General features: G+C 48.6%; 1 protein-coding gene across 2 annotated transcripts in view; it reads right to left on the bottom strand.

The window, feature by feature from the left end:
* The window catches only part of ACP7 (acid phosphatase 7, tartrate resistant (putative)), a 28,365-nt gene extending 6,000 nt beyond the window's left edge, over nt 1–22,365 (bottom strand). Inside the window, exons 1-11 of one of the 2 annotated variants that reach the window (XM_033226153.1) lie at nt 21,478–22,365; nt 20,048–20,346; nt 6,395–6,595; nt 5,911–6,093; nt 4,627–4,750; nt 4,335–4,397; nt 4,124–4,238; nt 3,920–4,027; nt 3,768–3,825; nt 3,620–3,687; nt 3,438–3,509 (exon numbers count right to left, since the gene is read on the bottom strand). In XM_033226153.1, the coding sequence (XP_033082044.1) occupies nt 3,438–3,509; nt 3,620–3,687; nt 3,768–3,825; nt 3,920–4,027; nt 4,124–4,238; nt 4,335–4,397; nt 4,627–4,750; nt 5,911–6,093; nt 6,395–6,595; nt 20,048–20,168 (1,113 nt within the window). In that variant the 5' untranslated portion in view covers nt 20,169–20,346; nt 21,478–22,365. Of the gene's footprint in view, nt 1–3,437; nt 3,510–3,619; nt 3,688–3,767; nt 3,826–3,919; nt 4,028–4,123; nt 4,239–4,334; nt 4,398–4,626; nt 4,751–5,910; nt 6,094–6,394; nt 6,596–20,047; nt 20,347–21,037; nt 21,134–21,477 lie in introns of those variants that run through there. The other variant, XM_033226151.1, reaches the window with a different exon arrangement.
* Between the last annotated feature and the right edge of the window lie 3,060 nt (nt 22,366–25,425).

The raw sequence follows: 25,425 nt of genomic DNA, 5'->3' as shown, positions 1-25,425 counted from the left end.
AAGACTAAAATGGAGAGAGAAAGACATTAAAACAAATATGTTTAGCTAAGCACAGTGGCTGACACCTGGAATCCCAGCACGTTGGGAGGCCAAGGCAGGAGGACTGCTTGAGGCCAGGGGTTCAAGACAAGCCTGGGCAACGTAGCAAGACCCTGTCTCTACAAAAAGTAAAAATTAAGTTAAAAAATATTAGCCAGGCATGTGTATAGTTCCAGCTACTCAAGAGGCTGAGTCAGGAGAATGGTTTGAGCCCAGGAGGTGGAGGCTGCAGTGAGCTATGATGGAGCCACTGCACTCCAGCCTGGGTGACAGAGCTGGACCCCATCTCTATTTTTTCTTTAAAAATGTGGTTAAGCCAGGAACGGTGGCTCACGCCCGTAATCCCAGCACTTTGGGAGGCCGAGGAGGGCGGATCACCTGAGGTCGGGAGTTTGAGACCAGCCTGACCAACATGGAGAAACCCCGTCTCTACTAAAAATACAAAATTAGCCAGGTGTGGTGGCGCATGCCTGTAATCCCAGCTACTCGGGAGGCTGAGGCAGGAGTATTGCTCGAACCCAGGAGGCGGAGGTTGCAGTAAGCAGAGATCACACTAATTGCACTCCAGCCTAGGCAACAAGAGTGAAACTCCATCTTAAAAAAAAAAAAAAAGTGGTTAAATGTTCATATTTGGGAAATCTTGGTGAAGTGGATATGGAAAGTCCTTGTATTGTTAGTGCAACTTTTCTATTGGTCTGAAATAATTTCAATTTTTAAAAAAACTTTTTATTTTTGAGACAGAGTTTCGCTCTTGTCACCCAGGCTGGAGTGCAATGGCGTGATCTTGGCTCACTGCAACCTCTGCCTTCTGGGTTCAAGTGATTCTCCTCTTCAGCCTCCTGAGTAGCTGGGATTACAGGTGCTCGCCACCACGCCCAGCTAATTTTTTGTTTTTAGTAGAGACAGGGTTTCACCATGTTGGGCAGGCTGGTCTCAAACTCCTGACCTCAGGTGATATGCCCGCCTCAGCTTCCCAAAGTGTTGGGATTACAGGCGTGAGCCACCGCGCCCAGCCTCAAATTTTTTAATTAAAGAAAAAAACCAATTTGTGCTGATAAAATCAGAATAGCAGTCACCCATGGGCAGAGCCTGACTGCCAAGGGCTGTGAGAAGCCATCTGGTGCTGACAGCATTCTATTTCGTGCTCCACGTGGCAGCTACTCTGGGAGATCAATGCCAGGGATTCTGGTATTTTGTCCAGGGTCAGGTCCAAGCATTGGAGTTTTAAAAGCTCCCCAGGTAATTCTGATGTGGACCAAGTTTGAGAACCACTGGGGCATGACTCACAATCTAAGTAGTTTTGTTTTTGTTTTTTAAAGTAAGCAATACAGTAACATGTCTGTATCTAAACAATTACTCATTTGTATATGCAGAGAACATTATAAAATGCCTCGAGAGTCAACAGCTGAGAGTGGGGCAATGTGCGGTGTGAGTGGCTGCTGTTCACCTCCTGTCCTCTGTAATCATTTGAATTTTTATTACAAGTGATTCTTACTTTTATATATATACATATATATATAATAATAATTGGTTTTGTCATTGGTCTCAAACTCCTAGACTCAAGCCATCCACCCATCTCAGCCTCCCAAAGTGCTGGGATTACAGGCGTGAGCCACCGCACCCTGCCTCACGCTGCTCTTAATCATTTATAAGCAGTAGCTTTGGAAGGCCAAGCGGGGGAATTACTTAAGCCCAGGAATTCGAGATCAGCCTGGGCAACATAGTGAGACTGTCTCTATTAAAAACATTTTTTTTTTGAGATGGGGTCTCGCTCTGTCTCCAGGCTAGAGTGCAGTAGCACAATCTCAGCTCACTGCAGCTTCGACTTCTCGGGCTCAAACGATCCTCCAGTTTGGCCTCCCAAGTAGCTGGGACTATAGGTGTGCACCGCCATGCATGGCTAAATTTTGTATTTTTTTTATAGAGACGGGGTTTCACCATGTTGCCCAGACTGGTCTCGAACTCCTGACCTCAAGCAACCTGCCCGCCTCGGCCTCGCAAAGTGTTGGGATTACAGGCGTGAGCCACTGTGTGTGGCCAAAATTTTTTAAATTAAATTTAAAAATTAAAAAACTCAGCCTTGCTCCATGGAGAAGGGGTAGATTCCAAGGCTGAGCGGAAAAAACACATGATGATCCTAGAACGTTTTGAAGTGCCAGAGAATAAGGAGGGGACAAGTGGAAAGGAGACAGGAGCCCACTGATGGCCGGAGCCGGCACAACTTAAACATCCAGATAAATAACAGTCGTGTTGGATAATAACCTGCAGAGTAAAATAAATTACCCATGAGTTCACACAGACATAAATAAACAACTAACCAACTGAACAAATGTGGCAGAAGACACAAGTCAGCCTTGCAGGAGGATCTCAATTAATAAATCTTGGAAGAGTGAGGGCGACAGAAAATCCCCATTAGAACAGCACAGTAAGCCTGGGCGCAGTGGCTCTCGCCTGTAATCCCAGCACTTTGGGAGGCCAAGGTGGGCTGATCACCTGAGGTCAGGAGTTCGAGATCAGCCTCGCCAACATGGTGAAACCTCATCTCTACTAAAAATACAAAATTTAACCGGGCATGGGGGTGAGCACTTATAATCCCAAATACTCGAGAGGCTGAGGCAGGGCAATGGCTTGATCCCGGGACGTGGAGGTTGCAGTGAGCCGAGATCGCGCCACTCCACTCCAACCTGGGCAACAAGAGTGAAACTCCGTCTCAAAAAAGGAAGGAAGGAAGGAAGGATGGAAGGAAGGAAGGAAGGAAAGGAGGGAGGGAGGGTTGGTTCTAATTAGAACAGCTTAGTAATAACTTGCAGGCAGGGTCCACTAATGGGTTCTAAAATAAGAGGGTGAAAGTTTGAGGAGAAACGGGACATTTGGGCCAGGCACACCTGTAATTCTAGCACTTCGGGAGGCCGAGGCAGGCAGATCACTTGAGGTCAGGAGTTTGAGACCAGCCTGGCCAACATGGTGAAATCCCATCTCTACCAAAAGTACAAAAATTAGCCAGAAATCTCTTGAACCGGGAGGCGGAGGTTGCAGTGAGCTGAGATCATGCCACTGCACTCCGGCCTGGGCAACAGAGCGAGACTCCATCTCAAAAAAAAAAAAAAAAAAAGATAGTTTTTTTGTTTTGTTTCATTTTTTTGTTTAGAGACGGGATCTTGCTTTGTCACCTGGGCTACAGTACAGTACGGTGATCATAACTCACTGTAGTATCTTCCTGTCTGTGCCTCTGTTCCTGGATCCATCCAATGGACATGCTGCTAGGAGTTCCTGACTTTAGGGCTGAGGGTTAAGTGATATGCACTGTATAAAGCACCCAGCACTCAGGCTGGAACAAAGTCAGCCCTCCACGGGTAGGAAGAGAGAGAGAAGGCAAAGGCAACCGTCCCCCTGCTCACGGCAGATCCTGTGATGATGTGGACAGGTCCTCGCGGGTTCGTGTAGGGCATCTCTCCGCTGCCGTTAAATACCTGGGGAAGGGAACAACGTTGGGTGGCGGGCAGTCACACGAGGCCATTCTGGGGGCATCTGACCACCCTGACCCCAGCTGCGTGGGCGCCCAGCCCTCCACGTGCCTCACCTGGTAATTGTAAATTGGCCACAGTCGTTCATATGAGTGCTCATGAGCCCACAGCTGCAGATCCACTCCTGAGATAGAGCAAGCGGGGATCAGACCTCTGAAGCGGGCAGAGGTGGGGTGTGGGGCATGGGTCCCAAGGGTTGCTCACCGTATTTGTAGAAAAGATCCTCCAAACCATACAGCTTGCCTTGGAGGCCTTTGCGGACCTGGGCAGGGTGAATGAGTGGGTGAGGGTGACGCAGACCGACACGCACCTGGCTCTCAGCACCTCCCCACTGTCTCCCAGGGAGGGGGCCTCACCTTGCTTTCATATCGTGTGCAGTCATCCAGATCTGCATTGGAGCAGTACATGGGCCGGTGCCCCATGGTGATGATCCATGGCCGGGCTGCCCGGTTCTTATTGGCTTTCTAGGGAGAAGGGCCCAGGGTGAGGGGCTAGGAGTGGGGGGTGGAGGGGGAGGTGGGGCCGGCCGAGGGACTACAGGGGACTTCCACCCAGGTTACCTGGAGGTCGCTCTCCAGCCAGCGAAACTGCCTCTGTACCAGGTGGCGGCCATAATGGAGAAAGAAATAGACCTCGGTGGAGAAGGAGATGATGTGGGCGGGACCCAGATCCCAGCTGGAGGAGTCAAAGGGCAGGGGTCAGGGACCGGGGCTCCTCTGCATCTCCCATCCTTCAGAGGAGAGGGCCAGTCCCTCGGCACCTGCACATTACCTGTACCACAGGCCCTCATTATCCCCCGGCATGCTGAAGCGAGCCTTGTAGTTAGAGAAGTTGCTAGAATAAAGGAAGTACAAGGGATGGAGGTGAGGGACTGAATTTCATAGCCCTACTCCTATACCCTGCCACTGTTGGGCCCTGAGTCTGGCTTCCAGCCCACCCCCATCTCCTCTTGCTACCACAATTGAAATGTTGCAGCATGAGAGACTCAAGGGAGACACTAAGAAGAACGGGACTGTTTCCATTGATCCAGCCCTTGCCCACCGCCACAGCCCTCGGTCCTCACTAGCGTTCTTCATGGTTCCCGGGGCATGTCATGTACGGCAGGCTGGCAGCCACAGGTTCAATGAGCCGCATGAACCTATCCCCGACGCGGGCATTGTCCTGATCCATGTTGTAGGCAAAGTCTCCTGGGGGAGGGGGTGGAAGGAGGATGAGTACCCAGGCCCAGCTCTGCTTTCATTGGAATTGAGAGAGCCAGGTTAGTCCCAGCACTTTAGGGGGCCGAGGCAGGAGTATCACTTGAGCCTAGGAATTCAAAACCAGCCTCCCAAAGTGCTGGAATTACAGGTGTGAGCCACTATGCCTGGCTAAGATGGTTTTTGTTTGTTTGTTTTTGTTTTCTTTTTTCTTTTTTTTTTTTTGTGAGACCGAGTCTCCCTCTGCTACCCAGCCTGGTATGCAGTGGTGCCATCTTGGCTCACTGCAACCTCTGCCTCCCGGGTTCAAGCGATTCTCCTGCCTCAGCCTCCCAAGTAACTGAGATTATAGACACGCACCACCACACCTGGCTAATTTTTGTAGTTTTAGTAGAGATGGAGTTTCACCATGTTGGCCAGGCTGGTCTCGAACTCCTGACCTCAAGTGATCCACCTACCTTGGCCTCCCAAAGTGCTGGAATTACAGGCATGAGCCACCGTGCCCGGCCCAACATTAGTATTATTATTATTCCCATTTCAGATGGGGAAACTGAGGACCCAGGTCACACAGCTGGCTAGTGAAGATGTAGAAATAAAACGGGAGCCTGATTCGAATCAGCGTCTGTACTTTGAAACATACAATCCCCAATCTCCATTACCCATCTCATTCTCTTCCCCCTCTTAAATAACAACAGCAGCAATAATAATAACAGCACAAGGACACCGAAGTGCACCTGCACCCTGCCAGGCAACGCGAACTCACAGAGTCATCATAACAGTCCTGCGAACTCGGAACCAGCTTTCTCTCTAATCAAAATACACGGCGGGAAAAACGCCTGCTCCTGGCAAGAGTGCCAGAGTTGGGATTTTAACCAAGGTAGGCTGGTTGGCCACAGACACCGTCTCCGTAGCCAGTCTCATCCCGTGTCCCTTCAGAGACACACTGGCCCCAGCCCTGTCCCCTCCACGGTCCTGGCACCACCCACCACCCGCGTTCCCACACCAGCACCCGCGCTCCCCCCCCCCGCGCTCCCCCCACCCGCGCTCCCCACCCCACCCGCGGCACCATCCCTCCGCGACCCACCCGCGCCACCATCCCTCCGCGTGCGCGCTGACCACCATCCTTCCGCGCGCCCCTGCGGATGCCTCACCCACATGGAGAACGGCGTCGTACATGCCCTGCTGGGTGTCCCTGCGCAGCCGGGGGAAGGCCTTCGGGTTGTCAGCCCCCAGGTCCCCAAACACAGCCAGGCGGGGACTCCAGTGGGCCCCATTCTTGAGGGCCCTGAAGCGGAACCGACGGCTCCAGCCTTGCGCACTGCCACAGCGATAAACTGAAGGGAGAGGAAAATGTCGCAGTCAGCTGGGCCGCTCCAGGACCCTCCCTCCAACCCCATCCTTCCCCAGCTGTTGGAGGGGAGGAGATGGGGGGACTGGTTGGGGCTGGCCCATGCCCCTTCGATCTGCCTTCCCCGCACCTTCCGTTTTCATCCTGGAGTCTCATACAATAGCTTTTTGCAGATAGGCAGAGGAGTTACCAGCCCAGCCTGAGCCACCGGCCAGTGGTAGCTTCTAGTCTGTATCCCACTCCTCTTCCCATTCCCCCTCAAGAACTCAGCCTAGCGTCCCTCTCACCATACTGAACCCCCGGCAGCAGCTTGCGAAGCGTGACTCGGTGTATGTAGAGCTTCCGCCGGAGAATGCCCCCGTCCACAAAGGGGACGAAGGTGCCTTGGGCGCGGAGGGGCAGAGGCCCTGACGGCTGCAACCCGAATTGCACTTCGGAGCGGGTTGGGACCCATGTGGTCCAGGTTACAGTCATGGAGCCTGGCTCACCTGGGGAGAAAGGGACAGAGGCTAGATCAGGAGTGAGGCCTGGGCAGGGTGGTAGGGATGTGCAGAAAAAGTGAGGGGCGTTGACCACTGTTGAACAGTCAGTAGTTAAGGAGACAGGTTCTGGAACTGCCCAAGTTCAATCCCAGCTCTGCCATTTCTTCTTCTTCTTCTTTTTTTTTTTTTTTGAGTCGGGGTCTCACTCTGCTGCCCAGGCTGGAGTACAGTGGTGCAATCTCAGCTTACTGCAACCTGTGCCACCTCCTAGGTTCAAGCGATTCTCCTGCCTTAGCCTCCCGAGTAGCTAGGATTATAAGCATGTGCCACCATGCCTGGCTAATTTTTGCATTTTTAGTAGAGATGTAGTTTTGCCATGTTGGCCAGACTGGTCTTGAACTCCTGACCTCAGGTGATCCACCCACCTTCGCCTCCCAAAGTTCTGGGATTACAGGCATGATCCAGCTCTGCCATTTCTAAGCTGAGCTTTTCTGGGGCACATCACTTCACCTCTCTGAGCCTCAGTTTTCCTGTCTGTAAAATGGAAAAATAATAGTTTCTGTGCTATATGGTTGTTATGAGGCTTAGATGAATAAATATAAATAAAGCAAATGAAATAGTGTTTAGTACACTTAGGGTTATATGGGGGAACAAGTATTATTATTAATATCATTATTTACTGTATGCAGATCTTGTACCAACTATTGTACACACATGATATCATTTAAGGGTTGCCAGCTTGGGTGTCTGGAGGCCACAGGTGATCTAAAGGGAGACAAGGGCCACCTGTAAGTGAGCAAGGAGTTACAGAGCATGTAGCCAACTGTAGACCCTGCCCTATCCCAAAGGGGCAGCCATCACTCAGATCTGGCGATAGCCACCAAGCAAGCAGGAAACAGGCCCAGTACTAGCAAAGCTATTGACTTTTTTTTTTTTTTTCTCGGAGATAGGGTCTCACTCTGTTGTCCAGGCTGGAGGTGCAGTGGTGCCATCTTAGCTCACTGCAGCCTTGGCCTCCTGGGCTCAAGCTATCCTCCTGCCTCAGCCTCCCAAGTAGCTGAGACCACAGGCACATGCCACCATGCCCAGCTATTTTTTTTTTTTTTTTTTTTGAGGAGAGTCTTGCTCTGTTGCCCAGGCTGGAGTGTGATGGCGCAATCTCGGCTCACTGCAACCTGCATGAGATGGTTTGGCTCTGTGTCCCTGCCCAAATCTCATCTTGAATTGTACTCCCATAATTCCCATGTGTTGTGGGAGGGACCAGTGGGAGATTGTTTGAATCAAGGGGGCGGTTTTCCCCATACTGCTCTCATGGTAGTGAATAAGTCTCACGAGATCTGATGAGTTTATCAGGGGTTTCCACTTTTGCTTCTTCCTCATTTTCTCTTGCCACCGCCATGTAAGAAATGCTTTTCACCAGCTGGGTGTATTGGCTCATGCCTGTAAACCTAGCACTTTGGGAGGCCGAGGCCGGCGGACCACGAGGTCAGGAGATCGAGACCGTTCTGGCCAACATGGTGAAACCCCATCTCTATTGAAAATACAAAAATTAGCTGGGCATGGTGGCGTGCACCTGTAGTCCCAGCTATTTGGGAGACTGAGGCAGGATAATTGCTTGAACCAGGGAGACAGAGGTTGCTGTGAACCAAGATCACACCACTGCATTCCAGCTTGGCAACAGAGCAAGATTCTGTCTCAAAAAAAAAAAAAGAAAGAAAGAAAAAAGAAATGCCTTTCACCTCTGCCATGATTCTGAGGCCTCCCCAGCCATGTGGAACTGTAAGTCCAATTAAACCTCTTTTTCTTCCCAGTCTTGGGTATGCCTTTATCAGCAGCATGAAAATGGACTAATATAGTAAGTTGGTACCAGTAGAGTGGGGTGTTGCTGAAAAGATACCTGAAAATGTGGAAGCAACTTTGGAAGTGGGTAACAGACAGAGGTCGGAACAGTTTAGAGGGCTCAGAAGAAGACAGGAAAATGTGGGAAAATTTGGAACTTCCTAGAGACTCGGTTGAATGACTTTGACAAAAATACTGATGATGATATGGACAATGAAATCCAGGCAGAGGTGCTCTCAGGTGGAGATGAGGAACATGTTGGGAACTGGAGCAAAGGTGACTCTTGTTAGCTTTTAGCAAAGAAACTGGTGGCATTTTGCCCCTGCCCTAGAGATTATTGGAACTTTGAACTTGAGAGAGATGATTTAGGGTATCTGGTGGAAGAAGTTTCTAAGCAGCAAAGCATTCAAGATGTGCTGTTAAAGGCATTCAGTTCTAAAAGGGAAGGAGAGCATAAAAGTTCAGAAAATTTGCAGCCTGATGATGGGATAGAAAATAAAATCCCATTTTCCGAGGAGAAATTCAAACTGGCTGCAGATATTTGCATAAGTAATGAGGAGCTGAATGTTAATCCCCAAGACAGTGGGGAAAATATCTCCAGGGCATGTCAGAGACCTTTGCAGCAGCCCCTGTCATCACAGACCCAGAGGTCTAGGAGGAAAAAATGGTTTCATGGGCAGGGCCCAGGTTCCCTGAGCTGTGTGCAGCCTAGGGACTTGGTGTCCTGCATCCTAGCCACTCCAGCTGTGGCTGTAAGGGGCCAACATAGAGCTCGGGCCGTGGCTTCAGAGGGTGCAAGCCCCAAGCCTTGGCAGCTTCCACGTGGTTTTGAGCCTGCAGGTGCGCAGAAGTCAAGAATTGGGGTTTGGGAACCTCCGCCTAGATTTCAGAAGTTAGTTTTCATGCTGTTGATAAAGACATACCTGAGACTGGGAAGAAAAAGAGGTTTAATTGGACTTACAGTTCCACATGGCTGGGGAGGCCTCAGAATCATGGCAGGAGGAGAAAGGCACTTCTTACATGGTGGTGGCAAGAGAAAATGAGGAAGAAGCAGAAGCGGAAACCCCTGAGAAAACCATCAGTCTCAGGCCGGGCGCAGTGGCTCAAGCCTGTAATCCCAGCACTTTGGGAGGCTGAGATGGGCGGATCACGAGGTCAGGAGATCGAGACCAACCTGGCTAACATGGTGAAACCCTGTCTCTACTAAAAAAATACAAAAAAGTAGCTGGGCGTGGTGGCAGGCGCCTGTAGTCCCAGCTACTCGGGAGGCTGAGGAGGAGAATGGCGGGAACCCAGAAGGTGGAGCTTGCAGTGAGCTGAGATCCAGCCACTGCACTCCAGCCTGGGCAACAGAGCGAGACTCTGTCTCAAAAAAAAAAAAAAGCCATCAGTCTCATGAGACTTATTCACTACCACGAGAACAATAAGGGGGAAACTGCCCCTGCGATTCAACTGATCTCCCTTCAGGTCCCTCTCACAACATGTGGGAATTATGGGTGTACAATTCAAGATGAGATTTTGGTGGGACACAGAGCCAAACCATATCATTCTGTCCCTGGCCCCTCCAAATCTCATACCCTCATATTTCAAAATCAATCATGCCTTCCCAACAGTCCCCCAAAAGCATTAACCCAAAAGTCCACAGTCCAAAGTCTCATGTGAGACAAGTCAAGACCCTTTCAACTATGAGCCTGTAAAATCAAAAGCAAGCTAGTTACTTCCTAGATACAATGGGGATACAGGTATTGGGTAAACACAGCCATTCCTAATGGGAGAAATTGGCCAAAACAAAGAGGTTAAAGGGCCCACGTCAGTCCAAAATCCAGGAGGGCAGTCAAATTTTAAAGCTCCAAAACGATTTCCTTTGACTCCAGGCCTCATATGCAGGTCATGCTGATGCAAGAGGTGGGTTCCCATGGCCTTAGGCAGCTCTGCCCCTGGGGCTTTGCAGGGTACAGTCTCCCTCCTGGCTGCTTTCACAGGCTGGCACTGAGTGTCTTTTCCAGGAGCACAGTGTAAGCTGTCGGTGGATCTACCATTCTGGGGTCTGGAGGACGGTGGCCCTCTTTTCACAGCTCCACTAGGTGGTGCCCCAGTAGGGACTCTGTGTGGGGGTTCCAGCCCCACTTTTGAAGTGATTCTCCTGCCTCAGCCTCCTGAGTAGCTGGGATTACAGGTGTGTGCCACCACGCCTGGCTAATTTTTGTATTTTTAGTAGAGACAGGGTTTCACCATGTTGGCCAGGCTGGTCTCGAACTCCTGACCTCATGATCCGCCCACCTCAGCTTCCCAAAGTGCTGGGATTACAGACGTGAGCCACCACACCCAGCCTAGAACACATCTTTACACGGTGGTTTTTATATCCCAGGAGCATATATAGATAGATATGAAAATCCAGATTTTGAAGTGATAGCTTCAAATTTTTAAATGTTAGCACCCAAGTCAAGGTTTTAAAAATACCATGTGGTGTAGTGTAATGTTAAGAGTTCTTCCTCCAGTCATACAAAAATGCATGTGTTCAGGGTTATTTATGGCAGTACTCTTTGTAATTGCAAAATACGGGAAACAACCTAAATGCCCATATTTAGGAGAGTGACTGAATAACATCCACACAATGGTGTAAAAAAGAATGAGGACAAGCTCCAAGAACTGCTATGAAATGTTTCCAGGACATATTGTTATACCAAAATAAGCAAAGTGCATAAGAGTATAGTTAGCTGCCCTTAATGTAAGGGGTATAAGAAAATATGGAGGTGTCTCTGCTCATTTGTACAAAAGAAATACACCAGGTACTAAAGGATACACCAGGTACTAAAGAGATGAATTACTTACAGGGGATGGGTGGAAAATGAGGTAGAAAAAAAGAGGAGGCCAGACGTGTATTCCCAGCAGTTTGGAAGGCCGAGGTGGGTAGATCACTTTGAGGCCAGGAGTTTGAGACCAGCCTGGCCAACATGGTGAAACCCTGTCTCTACTAAAAATGCAAAAATTAGCTGGGCGTGGTAGCTCACACTTGCAATCCCAGCACTTTGGGAGGTTCAGGCAGGTGAATCACTTAAGGTCAGGAGTTCAAGACCAGCCTGGCCAACATGGCAAAACCTGGTCTCTACTAAAAATATAAAAATTAGCCGGGCATGGTGGCGCGTGCCTGTAATCCCAGCTACTCAGGAGGCTGAGGCAGGAGAATCACTTGAACCCAGGAGGCAGAGGTTGCAGTGAGCCGAGATTGTGCCACTCAGTGCACTCCAGCCTGGGTGACAGAGCAAGACCCGTCTCAAAAAAAAAAAAAAAAGAGAAAGAAATAGTGGGGGCGGGGCGGGGGAAGGAGGGGAAGAAAGAAAGAAAGAAAGAAGAAAGAAAGAAAGAAAAGAAAAGAAAAGAAAAGAAAAGAGAGAGAGAGAGAGAGAGAGGGAGGGAGGGAGGGAAAGAAAGAAGGAAAGAAGGAAAGGAGGAAAGAAAGAAAAAGAAAGAAAGAAAGAAGAGAGAGAAAGGAAGGAAGGAAAAAGAAGAGAGAAAGGAAAGAAAGAAGAGAAAGAAAGAAGAAAGAAAGAAAGAAAGAAAGAAAGAAAGAAAGAAAGAAAGAAAGAAAGAAGAAAGAAAAGAAAAGAAAGAAAGAAAAAAAGTGGGGGGCCAGGCGTGGTGGCTCACACCTGTAATCCCAGCACTTTGGGAGGCCAAGGCAGGTGGATCACTTGAGGTCAGAAGTTCGAGACCAGCCTGGCCAACATGGCAAAACCCCATCTCTACTAAAAATACAAAAATTAGCCGGGTTTGGTGGCACACGCCTGTAGTCCCAGCTACTCAAGAGGCTGAGACAGGAGAATTGCTTGAACCCCGGAGGCGGAGGCTGCAGTGAGCTGAGATCATACCACTGCACTCCAGCCTGGCGAGACAAAGCAAGGCTCTGTCTCAAATAAATAAATAAATAAATAAAAGGGGGAATGGGAACAGAGGAACAGAGTAGTAGGGATGAAGAAACAGAGACACTTACCTGAGTCAGGCTTTTCGTATAAGTTTGACTCCCGGAACTGTAGTCGCGTTTCACATTTCCCTCACACCCACAAAATAAACAAAACTATCAGGATATGCGGAGAACCCAATATGGAATAGAGACACTAATAAGTGGACCTAACCAGATTAAAAAATGAATAACATAACCACGTGGAAGGGGTAAGGAAGAAAAATAACTGCAAGAAACAGTGTCCTAAGTGGGTATTACTATAAAACAAAAGATGAAAAGGACTGTGCATAAAGGCTGTCACCTTGGCATTGTGTGCTTCTGACAGACATACCCGTAAATGATTCTGAAACTGCTATATATATATATATATATATATATACCGAGTTTCACACCTGTTGCCAAGGCTGGAGTGCAATAGCACAATTTTGGCTCACTACAGCCTCTGCCTCCTGAGTTGAAGTGATTCTCCTGCCTCAGCCCCCCAAGTATCTGGGATTACAGGCACGCACACCATGCCCAGCTAATTTTTGTATTTTTAGTAGAGATGGGGTTTTACAGTGTTGGCCAGGCTGGTCTTGACTCCTGACCTCAGGTGATCCACCCGCCTCGGCCTCTCAAAGTGCTGAGATTACAGGCATGAGCCACCACACCCAGCTGTAACTGCTTTATGTATATACTAGGATTGAACAAATAAATATATTGTAGACAGTAAGAGTCAAGTTTCTGAGTGTTAGAGAAAGAAGTTACAAATAAGGAAAGATGAGGCTAAAATAAACCCATGATCCTGGGCTGAAATCAGGGATATCAGTATGATCTCATGGTAATTAATTTTTTTAGTTGGAGTCTCGCTCTGTTGCCCAGGCTGGAGGGCAGTGGTGCGATCTTGGTTCACTTGAACCCACCTCCCGGGTTCAAGTGATTCTCCTGCCCCAGCCTCCTGAGTAGCTGGGATTACAGATACACGCCACCATGCCTGGCTAATTTTTTGTACTTTTGGTAGAGATGGGGTTTCATTATGTTGGCCAGGCTGGTCTCAAACGCCTGACCTCAAGTGATCCACCCGCCTTGGCCTCCCAAAGTGCTGAGCCACCGTGGCCAGCCAGGTAATTAATTTTATATAGATTCAAACATAGATGTGTGAATATGAAGCTTTGTGTACATGCATGTATTGCCTTGCTGTGTTTGTTGAGAGGAACTAGAAGCTATGACATCTCAGTGGCAATGAGCACACCTAGTGCCCAGATATTAGTTTCTAAATACCCATTCTCCAATAAAAAGGAACTGGAGGGCTGGGTGCAGTGGTTCACGCCTGTAATTCCAGTACTTTGGGAGGCTGAGCAGGTAGATCACAAGGTCAGGAGTTCAAGACCAGCCAGACTGACGTGGTGAAACCCCATCTCTACTAAAAATACAAAAATCAGCCGGACTTGGTAGTGCACACCTGTAGTCCCAGCTACTTGGGAGGCTGAGGCAGGAGAATCCCTTGAACCCAGGAGGCAGAGATTGCTGTGAGCCAAGATCACGCCACTGTACTCCAGCCTGGGTGACAAGAGTGAAATTCTATCTCAAAAAAAAAAAAAAAAAAAGAAAGAAAGAAAGAAAAAAAAGAAACTGGAACTCATTGTGGGAAATAGGTACTTCCAAGGATAGAACAGGAAATATACAAGAGGAGCCTGGAACTATTTGTGATGTCATCAAGTGAGGAAGTACTCAGAAATGATGGAGGTTTGTTGTAAGAACACAGAACCCAATCTGAAGGAATTCTGAGAGACCAAATCTGGGACAATCATAACATCAGATTTTTCAAGCATGGAATAAAATGGATATCCATGAGTCCATGATATAAATAAATTATTGAATAAATTAATAAAGGGATCAGGAAGGGACAGCTCTTTCTTATAATAAAATTTCAATTAGATGGAAGGAGCTACTATATTGAATAGGAACAATAGACCAAAAAAAATAAAATAAAATAGAAGTGTAGAGGCTGGGCACAGTACCTCACATCTATAATCCCTACACTTTGGGAGGCTGAGGCAGGTGGATTGCTTGAGCCCAGGAGTTCCAGACCAGCCTGGGCAACATGGTGAAACCCTGTCTCTACAAAAATGCAAAAATTGCCAGGCATGGTGGTGCATCCCTGTAGTCCCAGCTACTCGGGAGGCAGAGGTGAGAAGGTCACTTGAGCCCGGGAGGTAAGGGTTGCAATGAGCTGAGATTGCACCACTGCACTCCAGCCTGGGTGACAGAGCAAGACTCTGTCTCAAAAGAAATAAATAAATAAATTAGAAGTTATTGGCCGGGCGCAGTGGCTCACGCCTGTAATCCTAACACTTTGGGAGGATGAGGCAGGCAGATTGCCTGAGCTCAGGAGTTCGAGACCAGCCTGGGCAACACAGTGAAACCCCGTCTCTACTAAAATACAAAAACTTGTCCAGGCATGGTGGTGTGGGCCTGTAATCCCCACTACATGAGAGGTTGAGGCAAGAGAATTGCTTGAACCTGGGAGGCAGAGGTTACAGTGAGCCGAGATCGCGCCACTGCACTCCAGCCTGGGCAACAGAGCAAGACTCTGTCTCAGAAACAAAACAAAACAAAAGTTATAAAATTTAAAAAGAAAAAAAAGGAGGGAATTAGAAAATTAGAAAATCACCATTAGGCAAACACTACATTGATAATTGTTGCCAATAAGATCCACTGATGGATGCTAAAATTAGTGAGCAAACATTGAGGAGAAATGGGATTTGCATTGTCTTGAGCCATCTCCCTCAAGATATTTATTAACTACAAAGAGAAGAATAATTACTTTATAGAGGAGAAACCCAGCAGGCACCTCCTTAATGAAACAATCAGGGTCAACATCAGTAAGTCACAGCAATAAGTCATAGCCACATCTTGATCCTTCATATCATGCCCCAAGAAGGGCACAACATCCTATGATAGTCTTGCCAAAAATACATAACTTAATACCAGTCATGAGAAAGTATCAGACAAACCCCAAACAAGAGATACTGTACGAAATAGCTGATCAGTACTCAGCAATACCAACATCATGAAAGACAAGGGAAGACTGAGAAACTAATGGATGGGAGGAGACTAGGGAGGCACAACCGCTAAATGCAATGTGAAACCCTGGATCAGATTCTGGAAGGGGAAATGGACATTAGAAGAAAAACGGGTGAAATTCAAAGGAGATCTGTAGTTTAGTTAACAGTATTGTACCAATCTTGATTTCTTGGTTTTAATCATTGTACCACGGTTACGTAAAATGTTAACATCAGGGGAAACCAAGTGAGGGGAGACAGGAACTCTGTAATATTTTTGGAACGTTTCTGCTAAATCTAAAAGTGGTACAAAATTAAAAAGTTTTAAAATAGGCCGCGCACAGTGGCTCATGCCTGTAATCCCAGCACTTTGGGAGGCTGAGGTGGGTGGATCATTTGAGGCCAGGAGTTCAAGATCAGCCTGCCCAACATAGCAAAACCCCGTCTCTACTGAAAAATACAAAAATTAGGGGCCAGGTGCAGTGGTTTATGCCTGTAATCCCACAGCTTTGGGAGGCCAAGGTGGACGGATCACTTGAGGTCAGGAGTTCAAGACCAGCTTGGGCAACACGGTGAAACCCTGTCTCTATTAAAATACAAAAATTAGCCGGGCTTAGTGGCATACACTTGTAGTCCCATCTATTTGAGAGGCTGAGGCAGAAGAATCGCTTGAACCTGGGAGGCAGAGGTTGTAGTGAGCCAAGATCGCACCACTGCACTCTAGCCTGGGCAGCAGAGTGAGACTCCAACTCAAAAACAAAAAAAATGCAAAAACACAAAAATACAAAAATCAGCCAGGCATGGTGACACGCACGGGTAGTCCCAGCTACTTGGGAGGCTGAGGCAGGAGAATCCCTTGAACCTGAGAGGCAGAGGTTGCAGTGAGCCAAGACCGCACCACTGCACTCCAGCCTGGGCGACAGAGTGAGACTCTGTCTCAAAACAAACAAACAAACCCGCAAAGATTGTGGGCTCCTGAACCAGCCTGCCAGCATTCAGATTCCTGGGCTATGTGAACTGGGGTCAGACTCTTCCCCTGCTATGGGTCTCAGTTTTACTCTCTTGTCAAACGGGAGTAGCAATGGTACCTACAGCTTAAAGTGGATACCAGGTTAAACGAGTTATCCATCTAGCGCACTTCTAAGCATGTACTTGCCATTGTTATTGTGTAGGCTGAAAAAGGACAGCCATGATCTCACTGGATTGCCATGGCAGCACTATGGGATGGATTTTTACTGCCTTTCCCATTTTTACAGAGGCCTCCAGGCAAAGTGCTTTGTCCAAGGTCACTAGACTGGCAAATGCCAAGCCAGTTCATTCATGTGGTTTCTGATTCCACATTGCAACTAACCTTTAAGAAACTCTCTCTCCTGGACATGGTAGCTCACCCCTGTCTTCCCAGCACTTTGGGATGCTGAGGTGGGAGAATCACTTGAGCCCAGGAGTTTGAGACTAGCCTGGACAACACGGTGAGACCTTGTCTCCACAAAAAATAAAAAGAATTAGCCAGGCATGGTAGTGCACGTCTGCACTACTCCAGCTACTCAGGAGGCTGAGTCAGGAGGAGCACATGTGTCCAGAAGTTAGAGGCTGCAGTAAGCTCTGATTGCGCCATTGCATTCCAGTGTGGGTGACAGAGTGAGATCCTATCTTAAAAAAAAAAAAAGAAGAAACTATCTTCTTTGAAGATGTGAAAGACATGAAAAACAAGGAAAGATAAGGAATAACTGAGGAACTGTCACAGATAGAAAAGAGTAGGACTAGAGCCTGGCACGGTGGCTCACACCTGTAATCCCAGCACTTTGGGAGGCCGAGGTGGGTGGATCACCTGAGGTCGGGAGTTCAAGGCCGATCAGACCAACATGGTGAAACCCCATCTCTACTAAAAATATAAAAAGTAGCCGGGCGTGGTGGTATGTGCCTGTAATCCCAGATACTTGGGAGGCTGAGGCAGGAGAATCGCTTGAACCCAGGAGGCAGAGCTTGCAGTGAGCCAAGATCATGCCATTGCACTCCAGCCTGGCCAATACAGTGAGGCTCCATCTAAAAAAAAAAAAAAAATTAGCTGGGCATGGTGTCATGCCCCTGTGGTCCCAGCTATTCGAGAGACTGAGGTGGGAAGATTGCTTGAGTCTGAAAGTCGAGGCTGCAGTGAGCCATGTTAGTGCTACTGCACTCCAGTGCCAAACCCTGACAGAGCCAAACCCTGTGTCAAAAAACAAACAAACAACTGTTCTCCCTGTTTCAACCACACGTCTGTGCAAGAACAGATTTTCTTCACAGGCAAAATCCAAAACAACAAATCGCAACAGACTAAAATGTAAACAGATCTGAGGAGAATCCAGGTGTCAGTTACCAAACCAGATACTAAAGAGATTTTAGGCCAGGCGCGGTGGCTCATGCCTGTAATCCTAGCACTTTGGGAGGCCGAGACCAGAGGATTGCTTGAGCTTAGGTGTTCAAGACCAGCCTGGTCAACATGGTGAAATTCCATCTCTATGAAAAATACAAAAGTTAGCCAGGTATGGTGGTGGGTGCCTGTAATCCCAGCTACTCGGGAGGCTGAGGTAGGAGAATCGCTTGAACCCTGTGGGGCGGAGGCTGCAGTGAGCCAAGATTGTGCCACTACACTCCAGCCTGGGTGACAGAGTGGGACCTTGTCTCAAAAGAATAAAAAATAAAAGATTTTTAAAAGATGCAAGTCAGTGTCACTCTCCTCACTCAATTTCTTCTCTTGCAAAATACAGTTTTTTCATTAAAAATGTCATTTACACAGAAGGTATTTGTTATTGTTAATTTTAAATGACAATAAAAAATTTTTAATGCCTCAGTTTTAATACCTCATTTGGTAAATATTGCTAGCTACACTGCACATAAGCTAAAGCTCTTTGAAGTTCTCCATAAGTTTTAGCAGTGTAAAACAGTTCTGAGATTAACAGTGTAAAACAAATAGTCCTGAGATTTAAAGTGTATGGAAATTGCTGCTACATAGCAAGCTCGGTTCTGTCCCACCAACCCTTTTTTTTTTTTTTTTTTTTTTTTTGAGACAGGGTCTCACTCTGTCACCCAGGTTGGAGTGTAGTGGCATGATCTTGGCTCACTGCAACCTTTGCCTCCTGGGCTCAAGTGACCCTCTCGCCTCAGCTCCCCAAGTAGCTGAGACTACAGGCGTGAGCCACCATGCACAGCTAATTTTTTTATTTTTTAAATTTTTTTGTAGAGATGGGGTTTCACCGTGTTACCCAGGCTGGTCTTGAACCCCTGAGGTCAAGTGATCCACCCACCTCAGCATCCCAAAGTGCTGGGATTACAGGCGTGCACCACCGTGCCCGGCCTCCACCACATTTTTTTTTTTTTTTTTTTTTTTTTTTGAGACGGAGTCTCACTCTGTCGCCCAGGCTGGAGTGCAGTGGACGGATCTCAGCTCACTGCAAGCTCCACCTCCCAGGTTTACCCCATTCTCCTGCCTCAGCCTCCCAAATAGCTGAGACTACAGGCACCCGCCACCTCGCCCGGCTAGTTTTTTTTTTTTTTTGTATTTTTTAGTAGAGACAGGGTTTCACCGTGTTAGCCAGGATGGTCTCGATCTCCTGACCTCATGATCTGCCCATCTCGGCCTCCCAAAGTGCTGGGATTACAGGCTTGAGCCACCGCGCCCGGCCCACATTTTTTTTTTTTTAAGACAGGGTTCTCTCTGTTGCCCAGGCTGGAGTGTAGTGGCCAATCATGGTTCACTGCAGCCTTGAACTCCTGGGCTCAAGCGATCCTCCCATCTCAGTCTCCCAAGTAGCTGGGACTACACGTGCTTGCCACCACACATGACTAAGATCTTTTTCTTTTTTCCTAAGAGGCAGAGGTCTCACTATGTTTCCTAGGCTGGTCCCAAGCTTGTGACCTCAAGTGATTCTCCCGCCTCAGTCTCCCAAACTGCTAAGACTACAGGTGTGAGCCCCCACACCCAGCCTCAGTTCTGCCTCTTTACAGGTAGCAACTCATTTACACCTCACCACGAGGTTGCACTAATATTACCCCATTATCCAGATGAGGAGGCTGAGGCCAGAGGGGTTAAGCCACTTGCCCAAGATCAGGCAGCAGGTACATAGCAAAGATGGGATTCTAACCCATTGGGTCTGGTTGCCCAGGGTCCAGAGTCCAAGCTCTTGCCCTGACAGTGGAAGGATCCTAATCAAAGATTGGGAGGCAGCCATCCTGGTGGGGAAGAGGAGAGGGGGGATGGAGAAGGGGCTGGGTAATCCAGCTCTGTTATCACTCATCCACTGGTTCCTTCCAAAACTGGCTCTGAGGCCTACTGTGCACAAACGAACAAATGTGCCAGGTCCCAGAAACACAACAGAGATGCAATGAACAAGGACAGCAGCAGCCCCCTTTGGAGAGCAGGAGAGCACTCACTGTGGGCTGGGCACCGTGATCATTCCGCACACTTCCAGGTGTACCATGGCCTGTACTTCCCATTCCACACTGGCAGATGACAGAGGCTCGGGAGAAATGAGCCACCTGCTTAGGGGCTCACGGTGGGGATTCCTGAACCCTCAAACAATGAAGCACCGCTGGGCCTCGCTGGGAGAGGCGTAGAAAGGGGTCAGGGACACTTACCTGGGTAAGACAGATGGACTTGCTCTGGGGCAGCGCTGGGGGCCCCTGGGGACCCCTGGACTCCCAAGGAGAATAGCAGGAGTAGAGAGCAACAGGACCAGTAGCCAGGAAGGGGGTGCATGGTGGTGGGGTGGTGACTGGAGACAGGGGAAAAGTGGAGGGACTGAGGAGATCACCTCCCCACATGTACAGCAGGAAGGGCTGGGAGGTTGGGGAATGGAGGATGATCTGGTAGTCCTCTGGGGGACAGAGGCAGGAGGGCAGGGAGGTCTCCTTCAAGACAGGTGGTTATCCAGACGCTGGAGAGAGAAACCAAAAATAAGAATGGCTAAGGAGCAGCAGCAGAGCTCTCTGAGCCTCACTCACAGTGTGCCAACCGCTTGACATAGATGAACTCACGGAAGCCTCATGACATTGCTATGAGGTGGTGGCTGTGAGCATCCTCATCCCCATATCACAGATGTGGAAACTGAGCAGCTGAGTGATTCAACTGCGCAGCCAGGATGCGATGGAGCCAGGATTTGAACCCAGGAGGGCCTGATTCCGGAGCCTTGCTCCTAACCAGAGCTCACTCTCAGTGCTGGGGGCCTGGGAGTGGGGTGGAGGCTGTACAGGAGGTTGCATTCAGCAGCCCCATCCCCAGCTTTCCATCCTGCTGTTAGAAACCCCAGTTCTCCTACCTACTCCCGAGATTCCAAGCATTCCTGCCTGCCCCCGGGATCTCGCCTCTCTACTCCATCCTTAGCCTTCCATTTTGCTCCTAGTGACCCCAATCCTCCCACGCCACCCCCAGATCTTTTAGAGTCCATCCTGGCCAGAGCGGCCGCATCCTCTCTCCCCATCCCCAGCGTCCCTGCCCTTCCACCATCTGTACCCACCCGCCTTCTCCCCAGCGCTTCCCCGCCTGCTCCAGCTCTGTCTCCAGCTGCCAGGCTGGAGCCGGGTCGGGACCATCCGGGAGCGGGGGTGCCCTCCCGCACCCCGGCTCACCCTCGGGGGCGCCGGCTGCCCGCACGCGCCTCTCCCGCCGCCAGCGCCGCCCGGGTATTTATGAGTTCGTGGGTGCCGTGGCCTCTCGCCGCCTACAGCCGTCCCAGCCCCGGAAGAGCCGGTCGCCTCGGGTGACAGCCTCCCTAGACAGCCAGGGCCCCGGGTCCCACAGGTCCGGCCGGTCCTGGGCGCCCCACACCCACCCGCCCACCCCCCCACAGGGCGTGGCGCGGGAAGGGGGACCCAGGAAGGCTTGGTGCGTCTCGATCGCCACCTCCGCGCCGGCCACCAGGTGAGCGCCCGGGTAAGGTAAGCCTGCGCTTGTCCTTCAGGCGCCCACTCTTCAGCTGAGGAGCCCCCAGGGCACGGACACCGGCCCCTACCCTGGCCCTGCCCCATCCCCAGGTACCCAGGTGTGCAGGTACCAGGGCATCCCCAACCTTTCCAGCCTTGCTGCATCTTCCTCGCAATTCCTTCCGGCTTCCTTCCTCTCCATGCTGAGCCCACTGACTCCTCAGAAGCCCGGGGCAACCTGAAAACCAAACTAGAATCCCGGAATTGCAGTGGGCTTTCTGAGCTGTTCGACCTAGGTGAGTTACTCAACCTCGCTAGACCTCGGGTTTTTTCACCTGTGAAAAGGAGGTGATGATCGTATATACCCCGTGGGCTGTTGTGAGGAGTAAACGAGTTACTGCATGAAATTTCAGGCTGATAGCAGGGCCCAGCCCAGAGTAAGAGTTGGATAAGAATCAGCTGTTCTTTTTATCGTATTAATGCATGAACTCCAGAAACTGATGTCTAGGGAAAAAGTTAGGGTTCTCCTCTGTAAACCTTTGCAAACTGTTTGAATGTGAGGAGTGGCTGCCACAAAAGGAGAAGCAGGAAAGATCTGGGGGGCCCGGATTTCCAGTCGTTTCCCCTCCCTGAACGCAGATACAATGACCTGCCACCACTTGGCTTTGTAAATTGAGAGCATATAGGCTTCTACTGATGGTGAACACCAATTTCAGAAATTGGCACTAGGAGTGTGGGAAAATCAAAACGAGCCCTTTGACTGTTTGAGTTTTTTTTTTTTCTTCCCACTTCCAGAGGCTCCATTACAGCCTAAAATATAACGAAAGTAGCTTTCATAGCCAAACTTGAATACCTGCCACTCCTGTGGCCCCCAATTATAGCCTCCCCTTATTCTTAGTTCTTCCAGAGTGGGAGGTTCCTCAGCTTTTTTGTCCTAGAGATGCCTATGGCAAGCTGGTCAAGCCCTTCTCAGAATCATGTTGTTACATGTCCCTGCCCTTCCACCACAGAAATACAAAGGAAACCAGTGCTATTGTGATATAAGGTGTAGGGGTGTGTGTGTGTGTGTGTGTGTGTGTGTTGTTTTTGTTTTGAGACAGAGTCTCGCTCTGTTGCCCAGGCTGGAGCGCAGTGACATGATCTCGGCTCACTATAACCTCTGCCTCCTGGGTTCAAGCGATTTTTGAGCCTCGGCCTCCCAAGTAGCTGGGACTATAGGCATGAACCACCGTGCCTGGCTGAAAACGAGAAGTTTTAAAAACACACGAATATACATGCATATATTTCTATCAGCCATCAGAGTGATGACATTATCACAGGTCAGGTAGTCACTGGAGAATGAAAAGGACAAACATCTTAGTATAATTATGAAAATACTTTTGACCTAACTGACCCCCTGAGAAAGGCCTTGGGGACCCACAGGTATCCCCAGACCACATTTTGAGAACTGCTAGATTAAAGCGTAGTAAAAGAAGAGGTAAAAAAATTTTCCCCTATCCAAGTTCATGTAGCTCCTGAATTCCCAACCACCAGCCCAGGTGGAAAAAACCCACTGGAATTGCCTCTGGTTGGACCCTGACTGGCAGATGAGGGCTTATAGCTCAGGTATAAGCTTGTGGTGGGGAACGGAGCATCGACTCTGGGGCTAGATGGCCTGCTTATAAATGTATCTTCAGCATTGACTAACTTAGACAAGTGATTTAACCGCAAGGTGCCTCAGTTTCCCAATCTGTGAAATGGGAACAATAGTAGCACCTTATAGGGTTGTTGCAAGGATTAAATAATAAACCCCTTAGAACAGTGCCTAGCCCAGAGCAAGTGCCCCCATACAATCTTCTAATTATCATTATCATAATTATCATAATAATTAGAAGATTATTATCAATAATCTTCTAATTATTACCAAGACATCTAGTCTGCCCAGTTTGTAAGACAGAGTTTTAATAAGCCTAGTTTTCTAAGTCACTTTACTCTTTCCCCCAGGCTGTAGTGCAGTGGCACGATCTCGGCTCACAACAACCTCTGCCTCCCAAGCTCAAGCGATTCTCATGTCTCAGCCTCCTGCGTAGCTGGGATTATAGGTGTGTGCCACCACGCCCGGCTAATTTTTGTATTTTTATTTTTATTTATTTATTTATTTTTATTTTTATTTTTTGAGACAGAGTCTCACTCTGTCCCCCAGGCTGGAGTGCAGTGGTGCAATCTTGGCTCACTGCAAGCTGCTCCTCCCAGGTTCTCACCATTCTCCTGCCTCAGCCTCCTGCGTAGCTGAAACTACAGGCGCCCGCCACCACGCCCGGCTAATTTTCTGTATTTTTAGTAGAGACAGTTTCACTGTGTTAGGCAGGATGGTCTCGATCTCCTGGCCTCGTGATCTGCCCAGAGACGGGTTTTCGTCATGTTAGACAGGATGGTCTCGATCTCCTGACCTCATGATCTGCCCGCCTCGGCCTCCCAAAGTGCTGGGATTACAGGCGTGAGCCACTGCACCCGGCCTTGTATTTTTAGTAGAGACGGAGTTTCGCTGTGTTGGCCAGGCTGGTCTCGAACTCCTGGACTCAAGTGATCTCCCCATCTTGGCCTCCCAAAGTGCTGGGATTACAGGTGTGAGCCTCCATGCCCAGTCAATTTAAACCTTTTAAATTGTGAAATGTGATATACATGCAGAAAAGTACATGAGACATAAATGTCCCACTGAATCAATAGGACAAAGTGAACACACCTGTGTAACCACCAATCAGGTAGAAGAAAAATAATCTTACTGGCTTCCCCTAAGCCCCCTCCTGCTTCCTCTCCAGCACAGCCTTCTTCCTTCCCGTGAAGGAATCCACTTAACTTTTACCTGACTTTAGTTTCCCCACCTGAGTATGCCTCCCTATACACAGAGGTTTCGTTTTGCCTATTTTTGCACATGGCATAAATAGAAATATACAGAATTAACTCTTTCACTCAACTTTATGATTGGGAAATTTATCTGAGTTGGGAGTATAATTGCAACCCATTTTCTTTCTCATTGCCAAGTAGCCCTCCATTGTGTGAATGCGCCCCAATTTATGTATCAATGGTGGGGTTTTGTTTTTGTTTTTGTTTCATTCTTGTTGCCCGTTTCATTCTTGTTGCCCAGGCTGGAGTGTAATGGGGTGATCTCGGCTTACTGCAACCTCTGCCTCCCAGGTTAAAGCAATTCTCCTGCCACAGCCTCCTGAGTAGCTGAGATTACAGGCATGCACCACCACACCCGGCTAATTTTGTATTTTTAGTAGAGACAGGGTTTCACCATGTTGACCAGGCTGGTTTCGAACTCCCGACCTCAGGTGATCCGCCTGCCTTGGCCTCCCAGAGGGCTGGGATTACAGGTGTAAGCCACCGCGCCCAGCCTTCAATGATTTATTTATCAATTTGTTTATCAGTTGGTTTATCTATCAAAACCAATTGTCAATGGAAATTTGAGTTACTTCCTTTTTTTTTTTTTTTGGCTTTTGCAAATAGTGCTGTGATCAACATTCTAGTACATATTTTGTTAAACATATATACACATTTCTCTTGGATGTAAACCAGGAGTATAAGATGGCTGGATCATAAGGTGTCTATATATTTATCTTTGGTAGATACAGCCAAAGAGGTTTCCAAAGTGATCATAATAATTTCTTCTCTTCTCACCAGCCACGTTAGAACATTTCCATTGTTCCACATCGCTGCCAACACTTGAAACCAATAAAGCATTGTCAAGTGCTTTATTTTTAGTCATTCTGGTGGGTGTGTAGTGGTAACTCATTGTAGTTTTAATTTGCATTTCCCTGCTGAGTAATGAAATTGAACATCTCTTCATTTGCATATTGGTCTTTTGGATATCCTTTTTGTGATGTGCTTGTTCAAGTGTCTTGTCCAGTTTTCTATTGGGTTGTCCATTTTTATTGGTTTATTTACTTTTATTTTATTTTTTTAGAGATAGGGTCTTGCTCTGTCACCTAGGCTATAGTGCAGTGGCATCATCATAGCTCACTGCAGCCTCTACCTCCCTGGCTCAAGCAATCCTCTCATCTCAGCCTCCCAGTAGCTGGGACCACAGGCATGCACCACCACCATGCCTGGCT

This window comes from Trachypithecus francoisi, unplaced genomic scaffold (assembly GCF_009764315.1).
Source record: "Trachypithecus francoisi isolate TF-2019V2 unplaced genomic scaffold, Tfra_2.0 Lachesis_group12, whole genome shotgun sequence".
NCBI classification, from domain to species: domain Eukaryota; kingdom Metazoa; phylum Chordata; class Mammalia; order Primates; family Cercopithecidae; genus Trachypithecus; species Trachypithecus francoisi.
The sequence above is the reverse complement of the archived record's forward strand: the minus strand, read 5'-3'. Positions and strand labels throughout refer to the sequence as shown.